The 24,064-nt window shown below is 37.1% G+C and overlaps 1 protein-coding gene and 1 long non-coding RNA gene across 2 annotated transcripts in view; both read left to right on the top strand.

Moving 5' to 3' along the window:
- Positions 1-2,383: 2,383 nt before the first annotated feature.
- On the top strand, positions 2,384-3,114 carry LOC105750833. The gene is made up of 2 exons (XR_001121255.3): positions 2,384-2,673; positions 2,762-3,114. It is a non-coding gene; the product is annotated as an uncharacterized LOC105750833 (long non-coding RNA).
- Positions 3,115-15,637: 12,523 nt separating this feature from the next.
- Positions 15,638-24,064, top strand: part of CCDC69 (coiled-coil domain containing 69) — a 37,341-nt gene continuing 28,914 nt past the window's right edge. Inside the window, exon 1 of the mRNA XM_012551868.3 lies at positions 15,638-15,858. Within this exon, the coding sequence (XP_012407322.1) occupies positions 15,811-15,858 (48 nt within the window). The 5' untranslated portion in view covers positions 15,638-15,810. The remainder of the gene's footprint in view (positions 15,859-24,064) is intronic.

Below are 24,064 nucleotides of genomic sequence, written 5' to 3'. Positions count from 1 at the left end.
ATGAACAGATAATTTTCAGATGATGAAATTGAAATTATTTCTACTCATATGAAAGGGTGTTCCAAATCACTATTGATCAGAAAAATGCAAATTAAGACAACTCTGAGATACCACCATATACCTGTCAGATTGGCTATGATGATAGGAAAAGATAATGACGAATATTGGAGGGGATGTGGGAAAACTGGGACATTAATGCATTGTTGGTGAAGTTGTGAACAGATCCAACCATTCTGGTGAGCAATTTGGAATTATGCCCCAAAAGTTATCAAACTGTGCATACCCTTTGATCCAGCAGTGTTACTACTGGGCTTATAACCCAAAAAGATCTTAAAGGAGGAAAAGGGACCTGTATGTGCCAAAAATGTTTGTGGCAGCCATTTTTTATAGTGGCTAGAGACTGGAAATTGAATGGATGCCCATCAATTGGAGAATGGTTGGGTAAATTGTGGTATATGAATGTTATGGAATATTATTGTTCTGTAAGAAATGACCAACAGGAAGACTACAGAGAGGCTTGGAGAGATTTACATTTACTGATGCTGAGTGAAATGAGAAAAACCAGGAGATCATTATACACTTCAACAACAATATTATATGAGGATGTATTCTGATGGAAGTGGATATCTTTGACAAAGAAAAGATCCAATTCAGCCCCAATTGATCAATGATGAACAGAATCAGCTATACCCAGAGAAGAAACACTGGGAAATGAATGTGGACTACTTGCATTTTTGTTTTTCTTCCCAGGTTATACCTTAAGAATCCAATTTTTCTTGTGCAACAAGAGAACTGTACGGATTCACACACATATATTGTATCTAAGATATACTTTAACATGTTTAACATGTATGACTGCCTGCCATCTAGGGGAGGGGATGGATGGAAGGAAGGGAAAAGTTGGAACAGAAGCAAGTGTAAGGGACAATATTGTAAAAATTACCCATGTATATATTCTATCGATAAAAAGCTATAATTAAAAAAAAAAAAAAGAATTCTTTCTCCTACATTATGCTGACTGAAGCAAGATCATAACAGATAAGAACTAGAATGAGAATAGACCTTTGAAATATTCTAACCTGGGGTAGCTAGGTGGTGCAGTGGATAGAGCACCAGCCCTAAAGTTAGGAGAACCTAAATTAAAATCTGATCTCAGACAATGCAGTCCTAGCTGTGTGACCCTGGGCAAGTCACTTAACCCCAATTGCCTCAGCAGAAAGAAAGAAAGAAAGAAAGAAATATTCTACCCCAAGGAGTCTTGATTGATGCAGGTTCTGTGGGTTCTTTTAAAAATTGTTTTAATAACTGTGTTTCAAATGCTAAAAATCATTTTTATGTAATTGGGGGGAAATAAAATATTAAATAAATATACACAACTGTATTTAAATATAATTGGTTACCTTTATAATTTTATGCATTTAAAAAATATTTTTCTAAGAAGCAATCGACTAGTTTTACCAAACTGGAGATAACACACAAATGAGTTTAATCCAACCTTCACATTTTATAGGGGAGGAAATTCAGGCCCAGGAAGGTAGTGATGTCTCCAAAATCAGTAGAGTTGGGATTTAAACCCAAGACATTTAACTCCAAATTCAGTATTTAAGATTGAGCTTTAAAGTTAAGCAGATAAGTGATACAATTTAGAATGTAGAGGAGTGAAACTGATTTAAAAAAAAATTCTACTCACATAAAATATTCAGTTATTTCTTTTTCTTTTTTTTAAAAAAAATTTCAATAGTATTTAATTATTTAATTTCCCAATTACATGTAGAGATCATTTTCAACATTAATTTTGTAAGATTTTGAGTTTCAGATTTTTTTCTCCCTCCCCAAGATAGCAAGCAATCTGATATAGGTTATATATGTACGACCATTTTAAACATATTTCCGTATTAGTCATGTTGTGAGAAAAAAAAATCAGAACAAAAAAGGAAAATAGTATGCTTCCATCTGCATTCAGTCTCCATGGATGAGGATGGCAATAAAATGTCCATTATCACCTCTTTAGTTAAAGCCACGGAGCCTTAAAAAAAAAAAAAAAAAAAAAAAAAACCTCCATTATGACTGAAGTATTAATTCAGTCATTAATGTTTAAGTAATAAGGGGAGTTTTGAGGGGGAAGATCGTGACATCTAGAGGCTAGGGGGAGGTGTGTGTGGAAATCTGAGGAGGAGTCAAAGGACTGGGTGGGTAGCACTAAACACTACAAATCCTTAGATCTGTTGGAGCTGTCACAACTTGACATGCACATGAAGAGTGCGAGTCTGTACTTGCTCTCTGCCCCTTTAAGAAAAGAGTTGGGGTGTGGTGAGGGAAATAGCCTACTGCAGTTACTGGAGCCAATCCAGGGCCCCGGTTTAAAAGGTAGTAAGACTGAATTTTAAAAACAAACGTGTTATAACCCCAGGCATTGGTAACCACAACACTGCCTGCCCCAGGCTGTCTCTGAGTCAGAGAGCATAGGAAGCTGCTCTCCAGCTCCTGCCCTATCAATTCAGAGACCGCAGTCATCGCGTTATCGTATTACACCAGTTGATGGGTCACACCAGGCTTGCAGACCAGACTTTCTTCTGATCTGTGTGGCTTAAATTGTCATGTCAAATAGGACTAAGCGAGGCCAGGTCCACTGAAGGAGCTCATAGGACTCAGAACCAGAAGAGGCAATAGAACGTACGTAGAACATATCTAAAATATCGGATCAAATGCGAGCATTTGGCAACCACTAGACATTATCTAATACATTTCTCTTATTTTACAGATGGGGAAACTGAGACCCAGAAAAGAGAAGCAATTTGCCCAAGATTATTTAATGACTTCATGGTAAAGAAAACAAGTGGTGCTCCTGACCTTCAGGGCATCTGATTTTTTTCATTCTTCCTCATAAGACTGATGAGGACAATACAGCCTCGTCCAGAAGAGCATCTGCATTCCCTGGGAAAGACTCTCTTCCCACACCCTATCTCAAGTATGTTCCTTTCGGATGCAAAACCCAAATTGTATTGTTTCTATATATAAATAAGCCCTGAGAAAATGTCTCTTTGCAATTCTTTGACATTGCCCACTAAGAGAATATCTTGGTGTCTCTCTCTTTAATAAAGTGCCTTTTCTTATCACAGCCTTTTGTGTAGCATTTCTCGCTGAGAACTGGCCCTAAATTGGTGTTTTGGAGAACTAGGAGACCAACCCATATTCCTGCCACGATCCTTACCTCTTCAAGACCATTTAAAATTCACAATTCCTTAGCATAAAAAAAATTCAGTCTACCTTCATCCAATCTCACATTTGCCTCATGCTCTGCCCCTATTCTCCATAGTCCCTGTAGTTTTTTCCCTCCCTCCATCCTCTCAAGAATAAAAACCCAAAGCTTCATGGATCTCAGAGATTCCTGAAAAAAGGAATGGGTGGGTGGATGGATGAATGAATGAATGTGTGAAAAACTTTTTTGATGGGAATATAAATAAAAAAGCAAGATAGTCCCTGCTTTTAAGGAACTCACTTTCAAAGGGGGAAAAGACACTTAGGAGAGGCAGAGAGTTAAGGCCTAGAAAGTCACTAAGATGATATTGAATAGAGGTATAAGAAAGGAATTTTCCAGAGGTGATAGTGTAGTATACATTGGACTACAGTTCTCAAAGCAAGAAGTGAAAAGGAGAAGGGGAAAGAAGAGGAGAAAAGAGAAGGGGAAAAGTTGGGGGAAGAAGAGTGGGAAATTTTGTTGTAATGAAGAGCTTCCTAGAAGGTATCAACTTGAAGTCGTCATTCCTCCAATTTTTTAAATATACCTGCTTGTGGTCATCAAAACCATTTGGTACTGGTTAAGAAATAAAGTAATTGATCAGTGGAATTAGGTTAGGTTCATAAGATACAATAGTCAATGACTATAGTAATCCAGTGTTTAATAAACCCAAAATCTTCAGCTTCTGGGATAAGAACTCTCTATTTGACAAAAATTGTTGGGAATATTGGAAAATAGTATGGCAGAAACTAGCCATTGACTCACACCTACCATCCTGTACAAAGATAAGGTCAAAATGAGTTCATAATTCAGATATAAAACATGATACTATAAGCTAATTAGGAGAACAAGGGATAATCTAAATTTCAGATCTGCAGAGAAGGAAGGAATTTATGGCTAAAGAAGAACTAGAGAACGTTGTGAAATACAAAATGGATAATTTTGATTAATCAAATTTTAAAAGGTTTTGTACAAACAAAACCAGTGCAGCCAAGATTAGAAAAGTGGGGAAAATTTTATGTCCAAGAGCTCTGATAAAGGCCTCATTTCTAAAATATATACAGAATTGACTCAAATTTATAAGAATAAAAGCTGTTCTCCAGTTGATAAATGGTCAATGGATATGAATAATTTTCAGATGAAGAAATTAAAGCCATTTCTAGTCATGAAAAAATGCTCTAAATCACTATTGATCAGAGACAGGCAAATTTAGACAACTCTAAGGTACACATTTCTCAGATTGGCTAAGATGACAGAAAAAGATAAAGATAAATGTTGACATGGATGTGGGAAAAGTAGTACATTGTTGGTGGAGTAGTGAAGTGATCAAACCATTTTGGAGATCTATTTGGAAGTATGCCCAAAGAGCTATCAAATTGTTCATACCTTTTGATCCATCAGTGTCTACCGGGTCTGTATCCCAAAGTGATCATAAAAAAGGGGAAAGGACCCACATGTGCAAAAATGTTTGTAGCAGTCCTTTTTGTAGTGACAAGGAACTGGAAACTGAGTAGATGTCCATCATGTGAGGAATGGCTGAATAAGTTATAATCTATGAATGTAATGAAGTATTATTGTTCTATGAGAAATGATCAGCAGATTGGTTTCAGAAAGGCCTGGAGAGACTTGCAAGAACTGAAGAAAAGTGCAATGAATAAACTCAAGAGAACATTATACAAGATAATAACAAGATTATGTGAAGATCAACTGTGATGGAATTGGCTCTTTTCAATAATGAGGCGATTCAGGCCAATTCCAATAGATATGTGATGGTAAGAGCCCTCTGCATCCAGAAAGAGGACTACAGGGACTGAATGTGGATCAAAATATAGTAATTTTGCCTTGCTTGCTTGTTGTTTTTTTCTTTCTCACTTTTTTCCCTTTTTGATATGATTTCTTTTGCACCATGATAAATGTTGCAATATGTTCAGAAGAATTAATTGCACATGTATTGGATTACTTGCTGTCTAAGGGAGAGGGGAAGGGAAAGGGAAGGAGAAAAAATTGGAACCCAAGGTTTTGAAAGGGTGAATGTTGAAAACTATTTTTGCATGTATTTTGAAAATAAAAAGCTATTATTTTTTAAAAATAAGCTACTGAAAAAAATAAATATACCTGCTTGGTGGCATCTATTTTTATACTGCCAAAATTTCTTCCACTTTTCTCTTCCCCTTCCAGAGGGTCATCTATACAACAAATAATATTTTTTAAAGAAAAAAATAACAAAACTGATCAATCAATTCATTGAAAAAGTTAAAAAATATTAGCAGAGCTCCACATATGGACCTCCCACTTTTACAAAGAAATAGAGTGGGAGAATCTTCTCATATCTCTTCTTTGTGGCCATATTTCTGGGAAATTTTGTAACATTTATTTTTGATTGTTTTGTGGTGGTTCTTTATATCATGTCATTTTTTGGTTCTTTTTTAGTTTATTTCATTGACTTTATTCATGTAAGTAAGAATTATGGAAACATGCTTCTCAGTATTCATCATATTCTTCATTTCCTTCAGTACAGTGATATTCTATTATATCCATGTACCACAATTTATTTTTAGCTATTTTCCCAAGTGATGAGTATATACTTTGTTTCCAGTTCTTTGCTACAACAAAAAGCACTTCCTATTAGTTGAATCTCTGTGCTAGTCACTTTATTTGCATAATTCTAAATTGCTTTCCAAAATGGTTATGTTGATTCTCAGTTTCATGATTAATTCAATGGTGAATCTATGAGTTTGGGTACAACTTAAAGAGCCTATATGCACTATGAATTTATCTCAAGGAGGGCAATGGCAAAGAAAAAACTCATATACACTAAAATATTTATAGCAGCACTTTGTTGCAAAGATGTCTACTGGTTGGGAAATTACTAAACCAATTGTGGTACTTAAATAAAACAGAATACTATTATGCTATAGGAAACATTAATGTTGCTTACAGAGAAATATGCTAGATTCTAAGGAACTGATACAAAGGAAACAAGTAGGATCAAAAAAATACAATCGTTACACTAATGGAAACAAAGAATCAGAATATCAATTTAGCAATTTTTTTTTATACAATGATGATATTGTAAAAACAAATAACTGAACACTGTAAGAACTATGACTAATATAAAGATCATTCATGATTCCAGAAGATCAATGATGAAACATACTATAGATAATATAGAGAGATGATGGATTTGGTATGTGAAATGTGTTACCTATATTATGTGTCACAGTCATTAGCAATGATTTTTAAAAAATGTTGTACACATATATTGGTCAACCTGCCATCAGGGGGAGAGATTGGGGGGAAGGAGGGGAAAAAGTGGAACAAAGGTTTGGCAATTGTCAATGCTGTAAAATTACCCATGAATATAACTTGTAAATAAAAAGCTATTTAAAAAAAAAAAAAGAATGTTGTACAAAATTATGTGATGATCAACTCAGATGGACTTGGCTCTTTTCAACAATGAGATGATTCAGGCCAACTTCAACAGATTTGTGAGGGGAAAAGCCATCTACATCCAGAAAGAGGACAGTGGGGCCTTAATGTGGTTCATGACATAGTATTTTGAAGGGGGAGGGGAACTGTTCCCTTTAAGATTATCATTCTGAGATTGTGTCTCCTTTGATCAGGATCTCCCAGGATCCAAGGAATGAGACAGAGCCAAACCTTTCAGGAAATTCTAAATTATCATTCAATTGAGAAATCCTGATCTGTTTTGTCCCAGCCCCGACCTAGTCTGATCTCCTCTGGCTTTCCCAGCCCCCATCAAGATACCCAATATAACAGCTTCCTTCAACTAAGGTCTTTGCAGATGGACCTAGATAGCTCACCCAGTTGCCAGAACCATTCTGCCCATTGAGAAAGCATTCTCAGCAACAAAACTCCATTTCCCACTAGAAATTGATTTCTATCCAACAATAAGCTTTCATTTTGCAACTAATAATTCAGGAATTAGTGAATTCGTTCACTCTTAAAACCTGCAGCTAATTTAAAAGATATGTCTTTTTTTTTTAATTGCTTAAGCAATTGGGGTTAAATGACTAGGAAGCATTTAGTGTCTGAGATATGGGATTTGAACTCCAGTCCTCCTGAATTCAGAGCTGGTGCTCTATCCACTACATCACCTAGCTGCCCCTTTAAAGGGTATTCTTAACAACTCTCTTATTGTCACTAACCTCTTGACAACCAGGAATTGAAATCACTCAAATCACATCATTTTCACCTTTTTTTTTGATGTTGCTTGCTTGTTTTTTTTTTCTTTCTCACTTTTTAGCCTTTATGATCTGATTTTTCTTGTGTAGCATGATAAATATGGAAATATGTTTAGAAGAATTGCACATTTAACCTATATTGGGTTACTTGCTGTCTAGAGGAAGGGGGAAGAGAGAAATTTAGAATACAATTTGCAACAGTGAATGTTGAAAACTATCTTTGCATGTATTTTGAAAATAAAGAGCTATTATTAAAAATTTTTTTAAATTAAAAAAAGTTGTAAAATTATTATGAGCATGATTGGCCCCCCAAAATAGATATTATATATATATATATACACATAAAATGATGATAGTCAGGAGAACAATTCCTGATTCAAAAGGTGAAGCATAAAGCACATGTGAAAAAGTCACAGTGGTGTTCTTTTTGCCAAAGAGGCCCTTATTTTATTTATTTATTTTTTTATAGTTTTGCATTAAATACTTTTTTAAAAAAATAATTATAACTTTTTATTGACAAAGCTGATGTCTGGGTAATTTTTTACAGCCTTCTCCCTTGCACTCACTTCTGTTCTGACTTTTCTCCTCCCTCCCTCCACCCTCTCTCCAATTCCATTAGAATACATCTTCATACAGTATCGTTATATAATGATCTCCTGGTTCTGCTCATTTCACTTAGCATCAGTTCATGTAAATCTCTCCAAGCCTCTCTGTATTCATTCTGCTGGTCATTTCTTACAGAACAATAATATTCCATAACATTCATATACCACAATTTACCCAACCAATCTCCAATTAATAGGCAGCCATTCATTTTCCAGTTTCTAGCCACTACAAACAGGGGCTGCCACAAACATTTTGGCACATACAGGTCCCTTTCCCTTCTATAGAATCTCTTTGGGGTATAAGCCCAGTAGTAACATGCTGGATCACAAGATATGCACAGTTTGATAACTTTTGGGGCATAATTCCAGATTGCTCCCCAGAATGTTTGGATTCATTCACAACTCCACCAACAATGCATCAGTGTCCCAGTTTTCCCACATCCCCTCCAACATTTCACATTATCTTTCCCTGTCATTCTAGCCAATCTGACAGGGGTGTAGTGGTATCTCAGAGTCTTCTTAATTTGCATTTCTCTGATCAATAGTGATTTGTAACACCCTTTCATATGAGTAGAAATAGTTTCAATTTCTTCATCTGAGAATTGTCTGTTCATATCTTTTGACCATTTATCAATTGGAGAATGGCTTGATTTCTTATACATTAGAGTCAATTCTCTATATATTTTGAAAATGAGGCCTTTATTAGAACCTTTAACTGTGAAAATGTTTTCCCAGTTTGTTGCTTCCCTTCTAATCTTGTTTGCATTAGTTTTGTTTGTACAAAGGCTTTTTAATTTGATGTAATCAAATTTTTCTATTTTGTGATCAATAATGATCTCTAGTTCATCTTTGGTCACAAATTTCTTTCTCCTCCACAAGTCTGAAAGATAAACTATCCTATGTTCCTCTAATTTATTTATAATCTCGTTCTTTATGCCTAAATCATGGACCCATTTTGATCTTATCTTGGTATATGGTGTTAAGTGTGGGTCCATGGAGGACCTTATTTTAGAGATGATTTTGTGACATGCTTTAGCAGGGAATGAGGGAGTTAAAGGCTGGATCTAGGGAGTGCCTAAAATGTATATTAAGATATTGAGACTATCATAAAGATAGTCTGGAAAAACTTGATTCCCTTCACAATTGTCTCAAAAATTGAAGATGCTAAATAGACAGTCTCAGAGGTGGGAATTCTAGGCAATAGAGCCTGATAAAGAGTTTCAGTCTTATAGTATTCTATACAAACAAGAACTAGCTTCCTTTTTTATACCCTTTTGTGTATTTGATTATGGCTGATAATAGAAGTATGGGCTTCCCCCAGAATTCTAATAAGGGAAGAGAATTAGCTGGTTTCAGAGTCCATATCAATAAATATAATAGCCCTTAATAAGCAAGCAATTGGAGCAGTTAAGTGGCACAGTGGATAGATTGCTGGGCCTGGAATCAGGAAGATTCAGCTTCTGGGTTCAAATATGGTTTCATATACTTATCACCTGTATGACTCTGAGTAAATCACTCAACTCTATTTGCCTCCTTTTTCTCATCTGTAAAATGAGCTGGAGAAGGACATGGCTATCCACTCTAGTATCTTTGCCCAGAAAACACAACTCTATGAAGGCTTCCCTGATCCTTCCCAGCATGATCGATGGGGGCACAAAAAGTCTGATACAATTGAACAACAAATCCATGAATATCATTAACAGACTTATCTATAACCCAAAGAGGTCAAAGAAGAAAATAATCCATGAGTTATATGAGTGTGTATCATCATTTTTTGTTGCAATAAAGAACTGAAATTGTCATCAAATGGGAATGACTGAATAAACTGTGATATATTGATGTGATGGAATATTACTGAACTATAAGAAATAAGGAATTCAGAGATGCTTTGGAAGACTTCATAAGAACTAATGCAGAGTGGAATGAATGGAATCAGGAGAAGAAAATTTTAAAAATTACACTAGTCATGGAAAATATTTTTTAAAACTCAGAACTCTGATCATTGGATGCAGTGATTAATTATGACTTCAGAAAGCTGATACTTATGAAATGTGTCTCCAACTTCCTGAGAGATGACTAACTAGAGATATAGGATGAAATATATATTTTCTTTTTTAAATAAATTTATTAAAATGAAATTGATACTGAAAGTCTTTAACAAGCATGATTATCTTCATAATCAAATTATGTAACCAAAAGTGCTGCCTTTGGGTACCAAAAAGCATTGACTACTCATGTCTTTTAACTCTTTTTTTCTATTGGATAATGGCATGACCTACATTTAAAAAATAACCATGTTAATTTCTTTTGTATGACTATTTATGTGTTAAAAGAGAGGGCTTACTTCTATGGGAGAAGAAAGAAGTGTTCAGGTAAATGAGTTAATGGGAAATGATAGAAATGAAAAAAGACAGAAAAGGGCATAAATAAAACAAAAATATGAAGACAGCAAAGTTAAGAAAAAAACAGGTCAATTTTGTTAACTATTTTGTTCAATATAATATGTAAAAGTTGGGGTAACTGATGGTTCAGGGCAAGAATGCAGGGTTGAAGTCAAGAAGGCTCATCTTCCTGAGTTTAAATCTGGCCTCAGACACTAGCTGTGTGATCTGGGACAAGTTACTTAACTCTGTTTGCCTCAGTTTCCTCATCTGTAAAATGAATTGGAGAGGGAAATGGCAAATAATTCCGGTATTCTTGCCAAGGAAACCCCATAAGATAACAAGGAGTCAGACATTACTGAACAACAAACATTTAACAAAAGTTCCTGGATTCATATTCAAACTTCTTTTTATTATTCTTTGGATATTGCAATATTTATGTTAGGCAGTGATAGATTCATCAAGAAAAAGAAAAAAATTATGTTAGCAGACCAAAAATTATTCAGAGGAAAAATCAGATGTTTTCCATCTGTAACATCAAAGAGATTGCCAACAGCCTTCTTGTGAAGATCAAATGAGGTAAAATACATAAGAAGCTTTGTAGACCTTAAAATGCTATATAAGTGCTGGTCAGCATCATTGGCATCATTATCAATCTGCTTAGAAAACGTCTAAATGTGAAAAGTCTTATTTCAAAGAAGAAACATTAAATAATTAATATTGAATCACATGCAAAGCAGTTTCCAATGATTTCAAGTTATAGTAACTATTCTTGTACTATAGAATGATATATTTAGAATTGGAAAACACTTTAGAAGTCATTCAGTTCAATCTCCTTTTCTTACATTTAAGGAAACTGAGACCTCAAATGTTTCTACTTATAAATATTGTGCAGGGAAAGAGTTGTTTAAATAACTAAAATTATCAAATAATATACATAAGAATCATTGATATAAATAGCTAACATTTATATAGTGTTGTGATGTTTATAATATGTTTTATCTTATTTGATCTTTACAATAATCCATGCCTCTTGTTTATCCTTTGTTTTCAAATTATTGTTGTTGTTGTTGTTTTACAAGTGAGATAACTAGGGCTATGACAGAATATGGGACTTCCTGAGGTCACAAAGTTAAGTATCTGAGGCCAAATTTAAACTTTTATCTTCCTGAGTGCAAGTCCAGTGTTCTGTACACCACCCCATCACTGCCACCATCACCACCACTCCCTTTATGTCTATAGACCTTTGTGCATAGTTAATTGAAAAACAAACATCTTCCTATTTTGTATTGTGATTAACCAACAAATATAAGGAAACCCTTTTAATTACATGTTGAAATTGATGCCAAGAAAGTTTTGCTATTTTATAAAGCTATTAGTAATAATGTTGCATCAAGAAAGATTTGCATATAATTTTTGAATTTTTAATAAAAAGAACATGTGGCAATTATATTTGATTTTTCAGCTCGATTGAAATCAGGACAAAATTAAAAATGTGGATCTGCTGACAAATTTGAAATGTTCCATGTTTCACAAATGTTAGTATCAAAAAACATATATGAAGAATTACAAAAAGTTTTTCATGTAACCCAAAACATGTCTGAACAGGAAGGCCTTCTTGACCATCCTTGACCAACAGTTATTTAAGAAGGATCTAGACTGATGCTAAGTGAAATGAGTACCACCAAGAGAACATTGTACACTGCAAGAAGATTATATGATGATCAATGATCAATTCTGATGGACGTGGCTCTTTTCAACAATAAGATGATTCAGGCCATTTCCAATAGATTGTAATGAAGAGAGCCATCTACATCCAGAAAGAGGACTATGGAGACTGAATGTGGATCACAACACAGTTTTTCATCATTTTTGTTATTGTTTGTTTGCTTTTTTCTTTCTCATTTTTCCCTTTTTTTTCTTGTGCAGCATGATAAATGTGGAAATATGTTTAAAAGAATTGCAAATGTTTAATCTATATTCGATTATTTGCTATATGGGAAGGGAAGGAGAAGAATTTAGAACACAAGGTTTTGCAAGGGTGAATGCTGAAAACTATCTTTTCATGTATTTTAAAAATGAAAAGTTATTCTTTGAAAATAAAAAGTTATTATTAATTTTTTAAAAAAAGGATCTAGGTGGTATATAGTGCTGGATTGGGAGTCAAGAAGATGAGTTCAAATCCTGCCTCAGATACTCCATAACTATGTGAACCTAGTTATTTATCCTCCACCTCAATTATCTCACCTACAAAATGGGGATAATAGCATTGTTATTAGATTGTGAACTCCTTGAATATAAGAACTACCTTTTACCTTCCTTTGTGTCCCCAGCACTTAGCACAGTGTTTGGTATATATTAGGCACTTAATAAATGTTTATTGACTGACTACTTCCTGAGTTGTGAAGATCAAGTGAAGTAGCAGAATAACACATAAATAATTGTGCAAACCTTAATGACAACGCCGATGACGATGATGACTTCTATTAACTGTAACACTTTCTCTAGAAATCCCTGTCTGATCAGCCTGATTTCTCCCTCAGTTGATCTCTGATTGCCATAGTAACCAATACATCACAAAGTACTAAATTATATGCCAATTTTATGATTCTCTATTTTTATCATTATTATTATCATAACATTTCAATATTTCAACAATTTACCAGACAGTATTATAACCCCTCCATGCCATTATGGAAGGGAGAGAGGGGATAAATGGAGGCCCAGATATAATAAGTTCTCACTGACTAGTTCAGTATGATTCCAGAGTAGGTTCTAAAGCTGAATGCCTTAACTCTGTAAGATAACTTTTAGCACTGATTTGTGCAAGATCTCAAAGCACTTAACTAGCACATACCACTGGGGAAAAGAAAATCAGGAAGTTGGATCTTGTTTCCCAGGGAGGTTAAAAGCAACTGAATGAAAAATCTTCCTGAGACATGGAGATGCCAAGAATAGACTGCCTCTGTCATTCCACCCACTAATAAATTACCCATTGGATTAGCTACTTTTTTCCACTGAACTAGTATTGAATACTGTTTTGCACATCCAAATTCTGAGGGGATCCCAAAGATCCAGCTATGACAGACTGTGATGAGATTGAGTGCTTTGAGCCTCTCTTAGCCATGTCCCATGAGTTATGTCATGTTACATTATATGTTACGTTATGTTATACAGAGGATAGTTTCACTATTGATGTTGATATTAGTTGAAGGGACATATTGTGCTTTATATTTTAAAATACTTTCACAGACATCTCATTTGATTCTCACAGTATCTTCCCCATTTTTCAATATTTCAAAGGACTTATGACATCACAAACTTTCCTTTCCCTCTCACTCTGGGGGGATTCTTCTCCATGTCTTTCTAAAAATACTTCATAGAGTATGTATCCAAAATGTTAGAGGCCCTCCCTATGGGTTCTTTTAATATTGGATGGATACCAACACAATACAGGTCACACTTTGTTATCTCTCCTCCCTATGTGATTGACCCATCTCCCTTTCCAGATAGAGTATTTGTGATGATACCATGTTTCCAAATGCATCTCATGATGGCTAACACTTCAGCCTGCAAAGGCTTCCACCTCTTGGGGCACCTGATCTCATAATATTCTATGATTCTCAGTTGTAGAGCATCACTAAAAAAATATTGATGCACAACAAACAAAAGCAAGTTTTTGAGACATCTTATTAGATGAAGCAGTAAGGGGTGAAGAGGCTTGCCTCAGAATAGAGTCTGTAAGTGTTAGAATGTCAGATGTATCATACTGGTTCAAGATCCAGGGATCTTTCTATTATATCATATACAAATCTCTTGATTGCCAGTATTTTTCAATTTTCATATCTTTTGCTTACCCGTACTTCCTGGGTGTTGACTAGATGGCACAGTAGATTGGGCCTGAAGTCAGGAAGATTTGAGTTGAAATCCAGTCTCAGATGTTTGACAGCTATAAATTGCTATCTGCCTTAGTTTCCTCAAATGTAAAATGAAGATAATATTAGCAACTACTTCCCAGTTTTGTTGTGAAGATCAATTTTTATTAAGTACCTGACACATGGTAGGTACCTGATAAATGCTCATTTTCTTCCTTCCCTTATTCAACACGAAGGGAAATAAATTCTGCTTTTTATCACAACAATAAGGAATATGATAAAATGAGTGATTATTATTATTTTGCTGAGGCAATTGGGATTAAGTGACTTGCCCAGGGTCACACAGCCAGGACGAGTTAAATATTCAGGGCTGGTGCTCTATCCACTACACCAACTAGCTGCTCCCATTAAACAATTTTTTAAAAAAGTATTTGTGTGTAACAATTTTCTTTTTCTTTTTTTAATAGTATTTATTTTTCCAAATACATGCAAAGATAGTTTTTAATATTCATCTTTGCAAAATCTTGTGTTCCAGATTGTTCTCCTCCTCCTTCCTCTCTCTCCCTCTCCAAGACAGAGAGCAATCCAATATAGGTTAACTATGTGCAATTCTTTGAAACATATTGGTCATGCTGTGCAAAAAAACCAAATCAGGTCAAAAGGGAAAAACATAAGTGGGGGGAGGAAGCAACAATTACAACAAAGTGAAAATATTATGCTTTAATCCACATTCAGTCTTCTTAGTTCTCTCTCTGTTTGCAGATGGCACTTTCCAGCCCAAGTCTATTACAATTACCTTGAATCACCTAATTGCTGAAAAGAGCCAAGTCCATCAGGGTTGATCATCACATAATCTTCTTGTTACTATGTATATTATTCTCTTGACTTTGCTTATTTCATTCAGCATCAGTTCATGCAATTCTTTCCAGACTTTTCTAAAATCAATCTGTTCATCATTTCTTATAGATGTGTAATAACTTTTTAAAGTATCATAAAGTTGTTTAAATATTTACCAAAACACAGTCAATTAAATTAGTGAGACCTTCTAGGGATACAAAGAGCTCAGGTTTGTAGCTGCCATCCTTTTGCAAACTATAAATGATTCAATTGACAAAACCAGTATAGGAGAATGGAAAAAACCTCAACTGGGAACCCAAGCACTTGGGTCTGAAGCCTGAAAATTAAGGAATCCCAAAGTCCGTGTCTATTCTCCTAGAAGACCTCTTCTTGACCGGGTCTCAGCAGGGAGTTGTTAGGGAGCCTCGCAGCAATTCTGATCACCTGCCTCAGGCACCAGCCACTCTTCGCTTTTGTGAGGCCCTTCTCTTTGGACATTTACGGCAGTCACTGCCAGTGAGTAAGTTCAAGTCGGCTGCTTTCTGGTTCAGTTTCGGGGTCTTAGAGGCAGCCTCCGGGAGTCCCGCAAGGAGAATCTGATCTTCTCCCCCTCTACCCCTTCAGCCTGGAGTTTGGAGACTTTTCCCGGGAGACCCTCCCAAGAGGAGGATGGGCGGCAGAGGCAGCAAATTAAACTGCTACAAATCCTCCAACAAGGTAAAGAAAACAGCGTTGAAGTTTGGTCCTCAGAAGTGCTGTCTTTGACTCGGGCTTTGCCAGGAGGGACCGATAGGTTCTGGTCCACCGGGGTCCCGGGGTCGGGGGGGGGGTGTGTCTGAGTCTGTTCTGAGCCCCCAGTCCCAACTGCGCTCCAGCTGGCCCCTGGCCACTAGACACCGGTTTGTGTTGGTGAGATTAACATGGAATCAGCCAGTGGAGGAGGCAGCTCTCTGTGCGTGGGTTTGCCTTGCACCAGCCCTGCCCCGGGACGGAGCTATCCTAGTACAGCTTAGCCCAGCCCTCCCTAGGAGTTCACTAGCACAGTCCCAGGCAACAGTGGCGGAGTATGTCGAAGGGGTATTGAAATTAGTACTGTACGGGGCACTTTGGTAAGATGGAGCCTTGTAGAGGTGGGGCTGCGGAGGAACTGGGGATCTGGGATGTCCTAGCCAGGACCCCATGAATGAGCTCCCCTCTTTCCTTCCCCTCTCAGATTTCTAAAATCTGGGACTCACTTGGGATTGATTACTATGAGGGAGCCCTTCCTTTCCCTGGACTTGTTGAGCTTGTTGAGGTCAAGGGTGGGGGTGGGGGAGAGGTACTTGCTACTGGGACTCTCAAGTTACTTTGCTATGGGGCCACCTGCCCCTCTGGAGCTGAAAGTCATAGAATATTAGCACTCAAAGGGCTCTTTTAACATAGACTTTCTGAACTGCAAGGGACTCTGGAGGTCATCTTGTCTGACCCCCTCATTTTACAAATGAGGAATGTCAGCGCTAGAAGGAGTCTTAATACCGAGATCATGAAGCTGAATGTTAAAGCTGAAAGGGATCTTACGACAATGTTATTCTCATTTTATAGATGTTAGCTGCCTGACATTAGATAAATCACTCCCCACCTTTGTGCCTCAGTTCCCTCAACTATAAAATAGTGAATCCACCCCAGAATGGGCTGGATAATTCTAACTGCTTCATGTTCCTGTGGCTGATCAGAAACCCAGCTTTACTGTGTTGTGTGTATGACACATCCTGCCTTGCTGGTCCTTTTCTCCCATGTTTCACATCTGTCAGAAGGCAGGTTCTTTGTTTACAAAAGTGGGATATTGGGAAAAGAGATGTTTTCTCAGACCAAGCCTCCAAGAGGGAGTCAGGTGGCTGCAGCTTCTCCTTGGTGTTCCTAGAAGAATGGGCCACATAGGAAGATGGCCATTCTTTCAATGAATGTTTAATAAATATGTAAGGCCCTTATGTAGGATATGTAAAGGATCTGTGATCTTCCTGGTGAGGAACTCTATTTCACCAACATTATGATTTAGTATTTAAGTCTTAGGTAGCTTCCTGAGGTACTGAGATTTTAAATGACTCAAAAATAAAAAAGTCCAAGGCAGAATCTGAATCCAGATTTTCCTGCCCCTAATGCCAGTTCCACAGCCTTTGTTTCTGGGGAGACATAAGTAAATGAGGCCTTTATCTTCAATGAGCTCATAATCAAGAAGCTATGGGGGAAATAAGTCTTAGACAGAAATGTTTTTAAATACAAAGTACAGTGTGATTAGTGCCTAAGAGGAATGCTATGAGATCAGATGAGAGAGACTTTACTACTGACTAGGGAAGACTTCCTGGAGTAGGTAACTTTTGAAGTAGGGCTTGAGTAAGCAATAATGAGGAGAATGGGACGAGAAAGGCATCGGGATAATGGGGGGGAGGGGAAGCAGTGCCTCCTGGGGAGGGTCCTCCATTTGAGATATAAGGAGATATTCTAAACAAACTGGATCTAGATTATAGGAGGGAATGGCTTGCTTTGTTCACAATGGGGGTACTTAGTGAATGTTAATTAATTTGAAGTAGGCTAGAAAGGTAGTGTGGAACTAGCTTCCTTAAATTCAAGCTAAGGAATTTCTACTACTTTAATAGAAATTGGAGAGCCTCAGAAGATATTTGAGGAGAGAAGTGATGTGTTTTAGTCAGATTATTCTGGCAGTGTTGAGATAGATTGGAAGGAAAAAGACTGAATGAAGGTAAGAAAATCAGTAAGGTGAATTTTCTTGGAATCAGAAGGGACAGAGGAGACATCTGTGGCCAGAACCCTATGAACAGAATTCTGCCCTGGCGAGTGGCCAGGCTGATATGAAGAAGGTATGTCTCTCAGACAGGGAACTGACTAGACCCTCTTACCCAAGAAGATATCTAGGCAGCCTGGGTAATCACTGATTGCAAAGCCTTTTGGCACAGAAACCCTCACTCATCCTGGTTCCAAATGAGTATGCTGGTGTTTCTCCTCTGCCCACACTGACTGCTAGTGCCCAGCCCATGCCCTTACATGGCAGGATGGACTGGTTTCTTTTTTGTTGTTTAAAGTTCAGTTCGTCTCCCATCTCACTGATGTCGAGCAAGTTCCTCCTCCAGGTGCCAGCCTTTGGCGGATAGCCTGAGGTCCTGAGACAGTTCTCTTTGGCATCTGCCCCTACCCCAATAGAGACCAGATAGTTCCCTGCCCCTGAGCCCTGAGAGGTCCTGTTGTTCCCCCAGAACCCGATCCAGGATTGCTGAGGATGGGATGAGAAGAAATTGGTTAAAATTACAGGAGAAGGATTAAAGGTCTAAAAACTGATAATGAAACCTCATTGAGTTGTAAACAGGAAAGCACATAGAAACATGAGCTGCTGTTATTTAATGATAGGCACAACGGTGAAGAAGGCAGCATGGCATAGTGGATAGAGTTAGCCCAAGAGTCAGAAAGATCTGGATTCAAGTCTCACCTTATCAGTTACAGGCTTTGTGGCTTTGGTCAAGTTATTTAACATTTCAGTGGCCCAGGTCTCACTTTAAGGCTAAATTATAGAGCCAGGTTGTTCCCTAAACCAATGAAATCACAAATCTAGGCAAAATTATTATCAATAATAACATCTCAAGAGGTCATGATAACAGGAATGTGGGCACTCCATACATACAGCTTTCAACTCACCATGCTTTAGCAGACACCCTATGAATGGGGATCAAAATAATTTATCTGATGATAGATCGCTTGCTCTCAGCTAGACATTTTTGTACAACCTTCACCACACATACATTGTCCAGTACATATAAAAAGACTTTTGAGCTTGATAAGACCTGCCAGACCTTCCTTATGTTTCAATGTTAATTGGAGGAGATTAGTTTTCAATATTAGTATTAATCATGCTAATATATAAAGAAAAGAAAAAAGAAAAAACCTCTGTATAATATTGGTTGGGATCAAACTCAAATAGAAACAGATTCCCTACAGGTTAGCATATTGACTTAGAAAAATATTAATTAACTATCTATGGTGTATTGTATTTTTGTTTGTTTTGTTAAACATTTCTCAGTTATGTTGTAGTCTTGTCCTGGTTGCACTTGGGAGTTTTATAGGGCCCTTGTGGTAGAGGCTGTGAATTTGACACCACTGGCATGGGAATCATTCTTAGAAATGGGGAGCTGACCTCCACGACATTTTCAGTTCTAACATACCAGAATTCTAAGACTTGATGGTGTTCCAAATCTTTCACTCTTCTACACTCTTGAGACCCCAGAATGTCCTGACTAGGAAGAATCCTTTTAGCCTTTGTTTGGAATAGGTAAAAAGCATAATAATAACAGTGATAATAATTACATTTGTATAATACTTAACATATCTCATTTGGTCCTCATAATAACTCTAAGAATGGGAAAGAACATGCTGGAACCAGCTTCTGCCGCTTGGGAAGAGCTAACCAAACTGAGACTTGATTTAGTGTTTTATTGATTATCTAGATTAGACAGATATCAAATAGAAACAGGAGCCACTAAACCTTACATAAAAGTCCCTATAAAATATAGTCCCTTAGAAAACCAAATATTAATATTATCTCTGTTGTGTCTTTATTTATTTTGTTAAAGATTTTCCAATAACATTTTAATCTGGTTCCTAACCACACTTGGGAGTATTAGTCATGCAGATTAAATTTTAAAAGTGGGTCATGAATGCATATTTTGGGGGGATGAGCCAGGTGTTAACATTTTTCAATATGCTCCTGCCTAGGAATGAGGTGCTATTAAAATCTCTATTTTTACATATGAGTAAACTGAGGCTGACAGATTAAGTGACTTACCTAGCATCACACAGTAGCAAATGTCTGAAGTAGAATTTTAACTTCTTCCTCTCTACAAGTCCAACCCTCTAACTACTGTACCACTTAATTTCCCCACTTATCTTTGTCATCATCTCCCCAGAGGGCTGAGACTAGACAAGCAAGATTGAAGGTTGAAGATAGCTGGCCTGCCATTGACACATAATGTCTATCTCTGGCAGAAGGCTGGAGTTCTCCAGTCTTCTTTGCCCCATTACACTGAGGCAGTCAGGACCTACCAGTTGGTTCTCCACATCAGCATATGCTGACTAAGAGATCTGACTAAGCTATTACACACTTAGAAAAGATTGAGCACTCACTCTCCAGGACAATTCTTCTATTGTTAATAAACTTGCTTGTAGAAAAATAATCAAAAAAAAAAAAAAAAAAAAAGAAAAAGAAAAAAAAAAGAAAAATAATCATTGATAAAATATTGATAAGAGAAATCATGGAATTTTTGAATACTAGAGAGAGAAGATAACCAGAGGGTCTGGTTATCCAGGCTAGCACCTTTGCCCAGTGCAGGAATCCTTTCTACAGATAAATAGCGTGATATAGTGGCAATTGTCCAGGCCATGTCTCAGTTTTATAATTCATTGAGTATCTGACCTTTGGCAAAGTACTATCCTTTTATGCATCTGTTATTCTACCAAATAAGACAATTGAACTAGATGGTGCCTTTTTTTCCCCCCCAGATCTAAATCCAATGAAAGTAAAGAATTTAGGATTTCAAAGCTTAGTGGTTATCTAATGCAACCCTTTTATTTTAAAAATGGGGAAACTGAGATCCAGACATGGGGAAGGGATTTGTTCAAAATCACAGAACTAATATGTAGCAGGACTTGGATTTAAACTTAGGTTTATATTTGGGTTCTCTAACTCCAAATCCAGGGCTACTTCTAATGTCTGTTGTTTATTTGTTTCCATCATGTCCTACTTTTCATGACCCTGTTTTGGGTTTTCTTGGCAAAGATCTTGAAGGCTTTGCTCTTTCCTTCCCCAGCTTATTTTACAGATGAGGAAACTGAGGCAAACAAGGTTTAAATGGTTTGTCCAGCTAGTATGTTTAAAACTGAATTTGAACCCCGTTCTTCCCGACTCTGAGTCTCACATTCTACCTACTGTGTTACCTAACTGAACTTACAAATGCCTAAAATTAGAATAACCGAATTTCTATGATTTTCTGATCTACTTTTGAGTCACTATCATCAGTTATTAAGCCTATGCAATCATTTCTGAGACATTTCCAGCTTTCGATGAATCCCCAAGATGGGGGGGTGGGGGAAGTTGTTGATAGGAAGAACCTTCTTCCAGACATCTTGGACTACCTCTAGGAGCCCTAATCAGGGAGCAAGTAGCAGCAAAAAGACCACAAGTCTGTTGGATAGCTATCACTTGAAGTGATCCATTATTTAGGCACCCCTATGCTACTTAGGCATCTCTGTAGAAGGAGGCCTGCCCCAACAAGGGTGTTTGTAAGTAGTTTTGTGCTAAAGGAAAAGGAAGTTTTGTGGGAAGTTCAGGATGTAAAGTAGTCATCCTCCTCCCTATCCCAAAGCATACTCCTGCCGGTTTATCTATCTTCCATTAGTAATGATGAAATTCTTAGATCTTTGAATCAGAGGAGTCCAAATATGCATTTTACAAATTGGGAAACAGAGGTCTCTTTAGTATCTGGCAACAATGATTTTCTTTCCCTCTGAACTTCTCTAATCTGGTTGTATACACAATAATCTCTCTGCAGCTTTGGGTTTCCGTCCTGCCCCTCCCCCTTCTTCCCCAGGAGGCCCTCTGGGCCTCCGGCCTCTGCCTCCTTCCTGCCCCTCCCCAACTCTGTGGTGGTAGATTTCAGATTCTATACCTCATTTTTTCAGAAATCTGTCACTAGAGGACCTAGACGCTACAAAGGAAGATGTTCCTTAGGGCAGAGTCCATCTAGAACTAGGGACACATACTGGCCCTCTGGATACCTTCCTCTTGGATACCTTCCCAGTCTAGCAGAGTGTGGAGGAATCTCAATTTATAGTGAGATTAATTTATCCCATTTTTTTTTTTTTTTACTCCAGTTCAATTTCAGATACAATAGGGGATCAAAGCTTTTCCAAGTGTGAATTGTCAAAATTCAAAGGGACCTCAAAGAGATAACATGGTTGTGGATTTAGAGCCCATAAGTCTCAGAGATAGAAACTGAAGCCAGCTCTTCCTGACTTCAAATAGGAGTCTTTCTCCAGTACACATCGTTCAGTATGTACCTGAGCAGGGAGAGCTCATTCTCTATCATCCTTGACAATTGCTCGCCCAGCTTCTGCTTGAAGTCCTCCAGTGATGGGAAAATTAATCAGTTTTGATGTGACCTGTTTCTATTTTGAGACAACTCTTAAGTGTTTAGATCTCCTTTCTATTGAGCCTTATATTGCCTCAGATCAGTACCTCCATCAATGTCTTCTCTTTGGATTCCCTGAAGCTCTTAAAAAGGAAGAGGTATAGGGTTTGAAGCTTTGTACTTCCTTAACACAGGATCACCCAGTGACTAACTAATGATTTCATCAGAACATTTTCCTAGTATTGGGATACAGAAATTCCTCTAAATGAACTGCTTTCCATGGGAAGCCTAGGGTCCTGAAATGCTTAATTGTCTTGCCTGAAGACAGTACCTACAGAGTCTCTAGATTATGGCTTACATGAACTGTGAATCACCAGTTATATACTTCTTGTTTTACAAGAGCCCATTATTGCTGGACAGCTAGAATAAAGATACTTAAATCAATTTTTGTCAGATCTCTGATCTCCTTAATATGAAAGCTCTCATCAAAGAGACAAATTGCTTCCCATTCATACCTTCATACATAAATGCCTATGAAACTTGTCTTTCTTCCCCTAAATACTAAGAAGCACTTATTATATTATACACAACTGTCAGGAGAGTTTCCTCCAGGTCTTTTGGCATTATGTGGCTACAAATGCATTACCAGGGCTCTCTGGAATCCCTTGCAGTCATTATAGGATTAGCTCACCTCTTTTTTGCATATACTTTTCTCTGATAATCTCTTTCTTTATTGCTCATGAATGTGTTGGTTGGGAAGGGGACTCCAAAAGTTTGGGTCCTAAGATGTTTCAAAAGAATGTGCAGGCTTAAACTTAAGCATTTCCTAGTCAAGGGGCAAAGTTTATTGTAATTGTAACAACATTACAAGCAGACTAAATTCCAAAAGAAATTAGCAAAGTCCTAAGAGAGAGGAGATCCCTTTATCCAGCTTTCTATCATTGACATGCTAATTCTATGGCCCAGAGGAGTGGTCTCTGGAACTTGATTATCACTGACCAACAGATTATCCATCTGACAATCAGCAATGAACTGAGGAGTAACTTTGGAACTTGGTGCCCATTGACAAGATTATCAGTCAGCAGTGAATTAAGGAGTGGTCTATTCAGAATCAGACAGATTGGGCATGGGAGTTTCCTGAGGCAGATTCCAAAACCAGAAGATTTAGGATTTACTGACTTATTGTTAGAACAGAAGCCCTCCTAAAATCAGGAGACCACAAAATCATTGCTATATTATTACATTAAGTACAATTAATTGTTCATAATATGCTTCACTCTTTCTCCACCTACCTTTTGTCTCTCCATTGTCTTTTAAATAACTCACAGTTTTACATTCGGGAAAGATTCTTGGAATTGCTACCCAATAGCATTGCTAGAAGAGTATTAAAAAGAGATAGACTTTAATTTCAAAAAACTGCATGAGGTCATTGAAAACAATACATCATTTCCCAAATGCAATTCAGTCCTTTCTTCTCTTCATTATTAATTTTGAGTTTAGTTCATTGATCATTTATAATGTCTGGCTAAGATAGGTGTCCTGATGGGGCCAATTCATGTCAGGTCATAGACATCTTCATCCACTTGGCTTTTTTTTTTCCTTTGTGAATAGTTAGACCAAATTCTTTTGGACAACTGGAGACATCATTTAGGAATATTTGCAGTGTTCTGTGTCTTGATGCAATTCAGGACATCAGCTGCAAAGGTCAGCATCTGGAGGACCTTATTGTCTTATGTGAAATCCCTCTTTCACTC

This window comes from Sarcophilus harrisii, chromosome 2 (assembly GCF_902635505.1).
Source record: "Sarcophilus harrisii chromosome 2, mSarHar1.11, whole genome shotgun sequence".
Classification (NCBI taxonomy): domain Eukaryota; kingdom Metazoa; phylum Chordata; class Mammalia; order Dasyuromorphia; family Dasyuridae; genus Sarcophilus; species Sarcophilus harrisii.
This window is presented reverse-complemented; position numbering and strand designations above follow the sequence as displayed.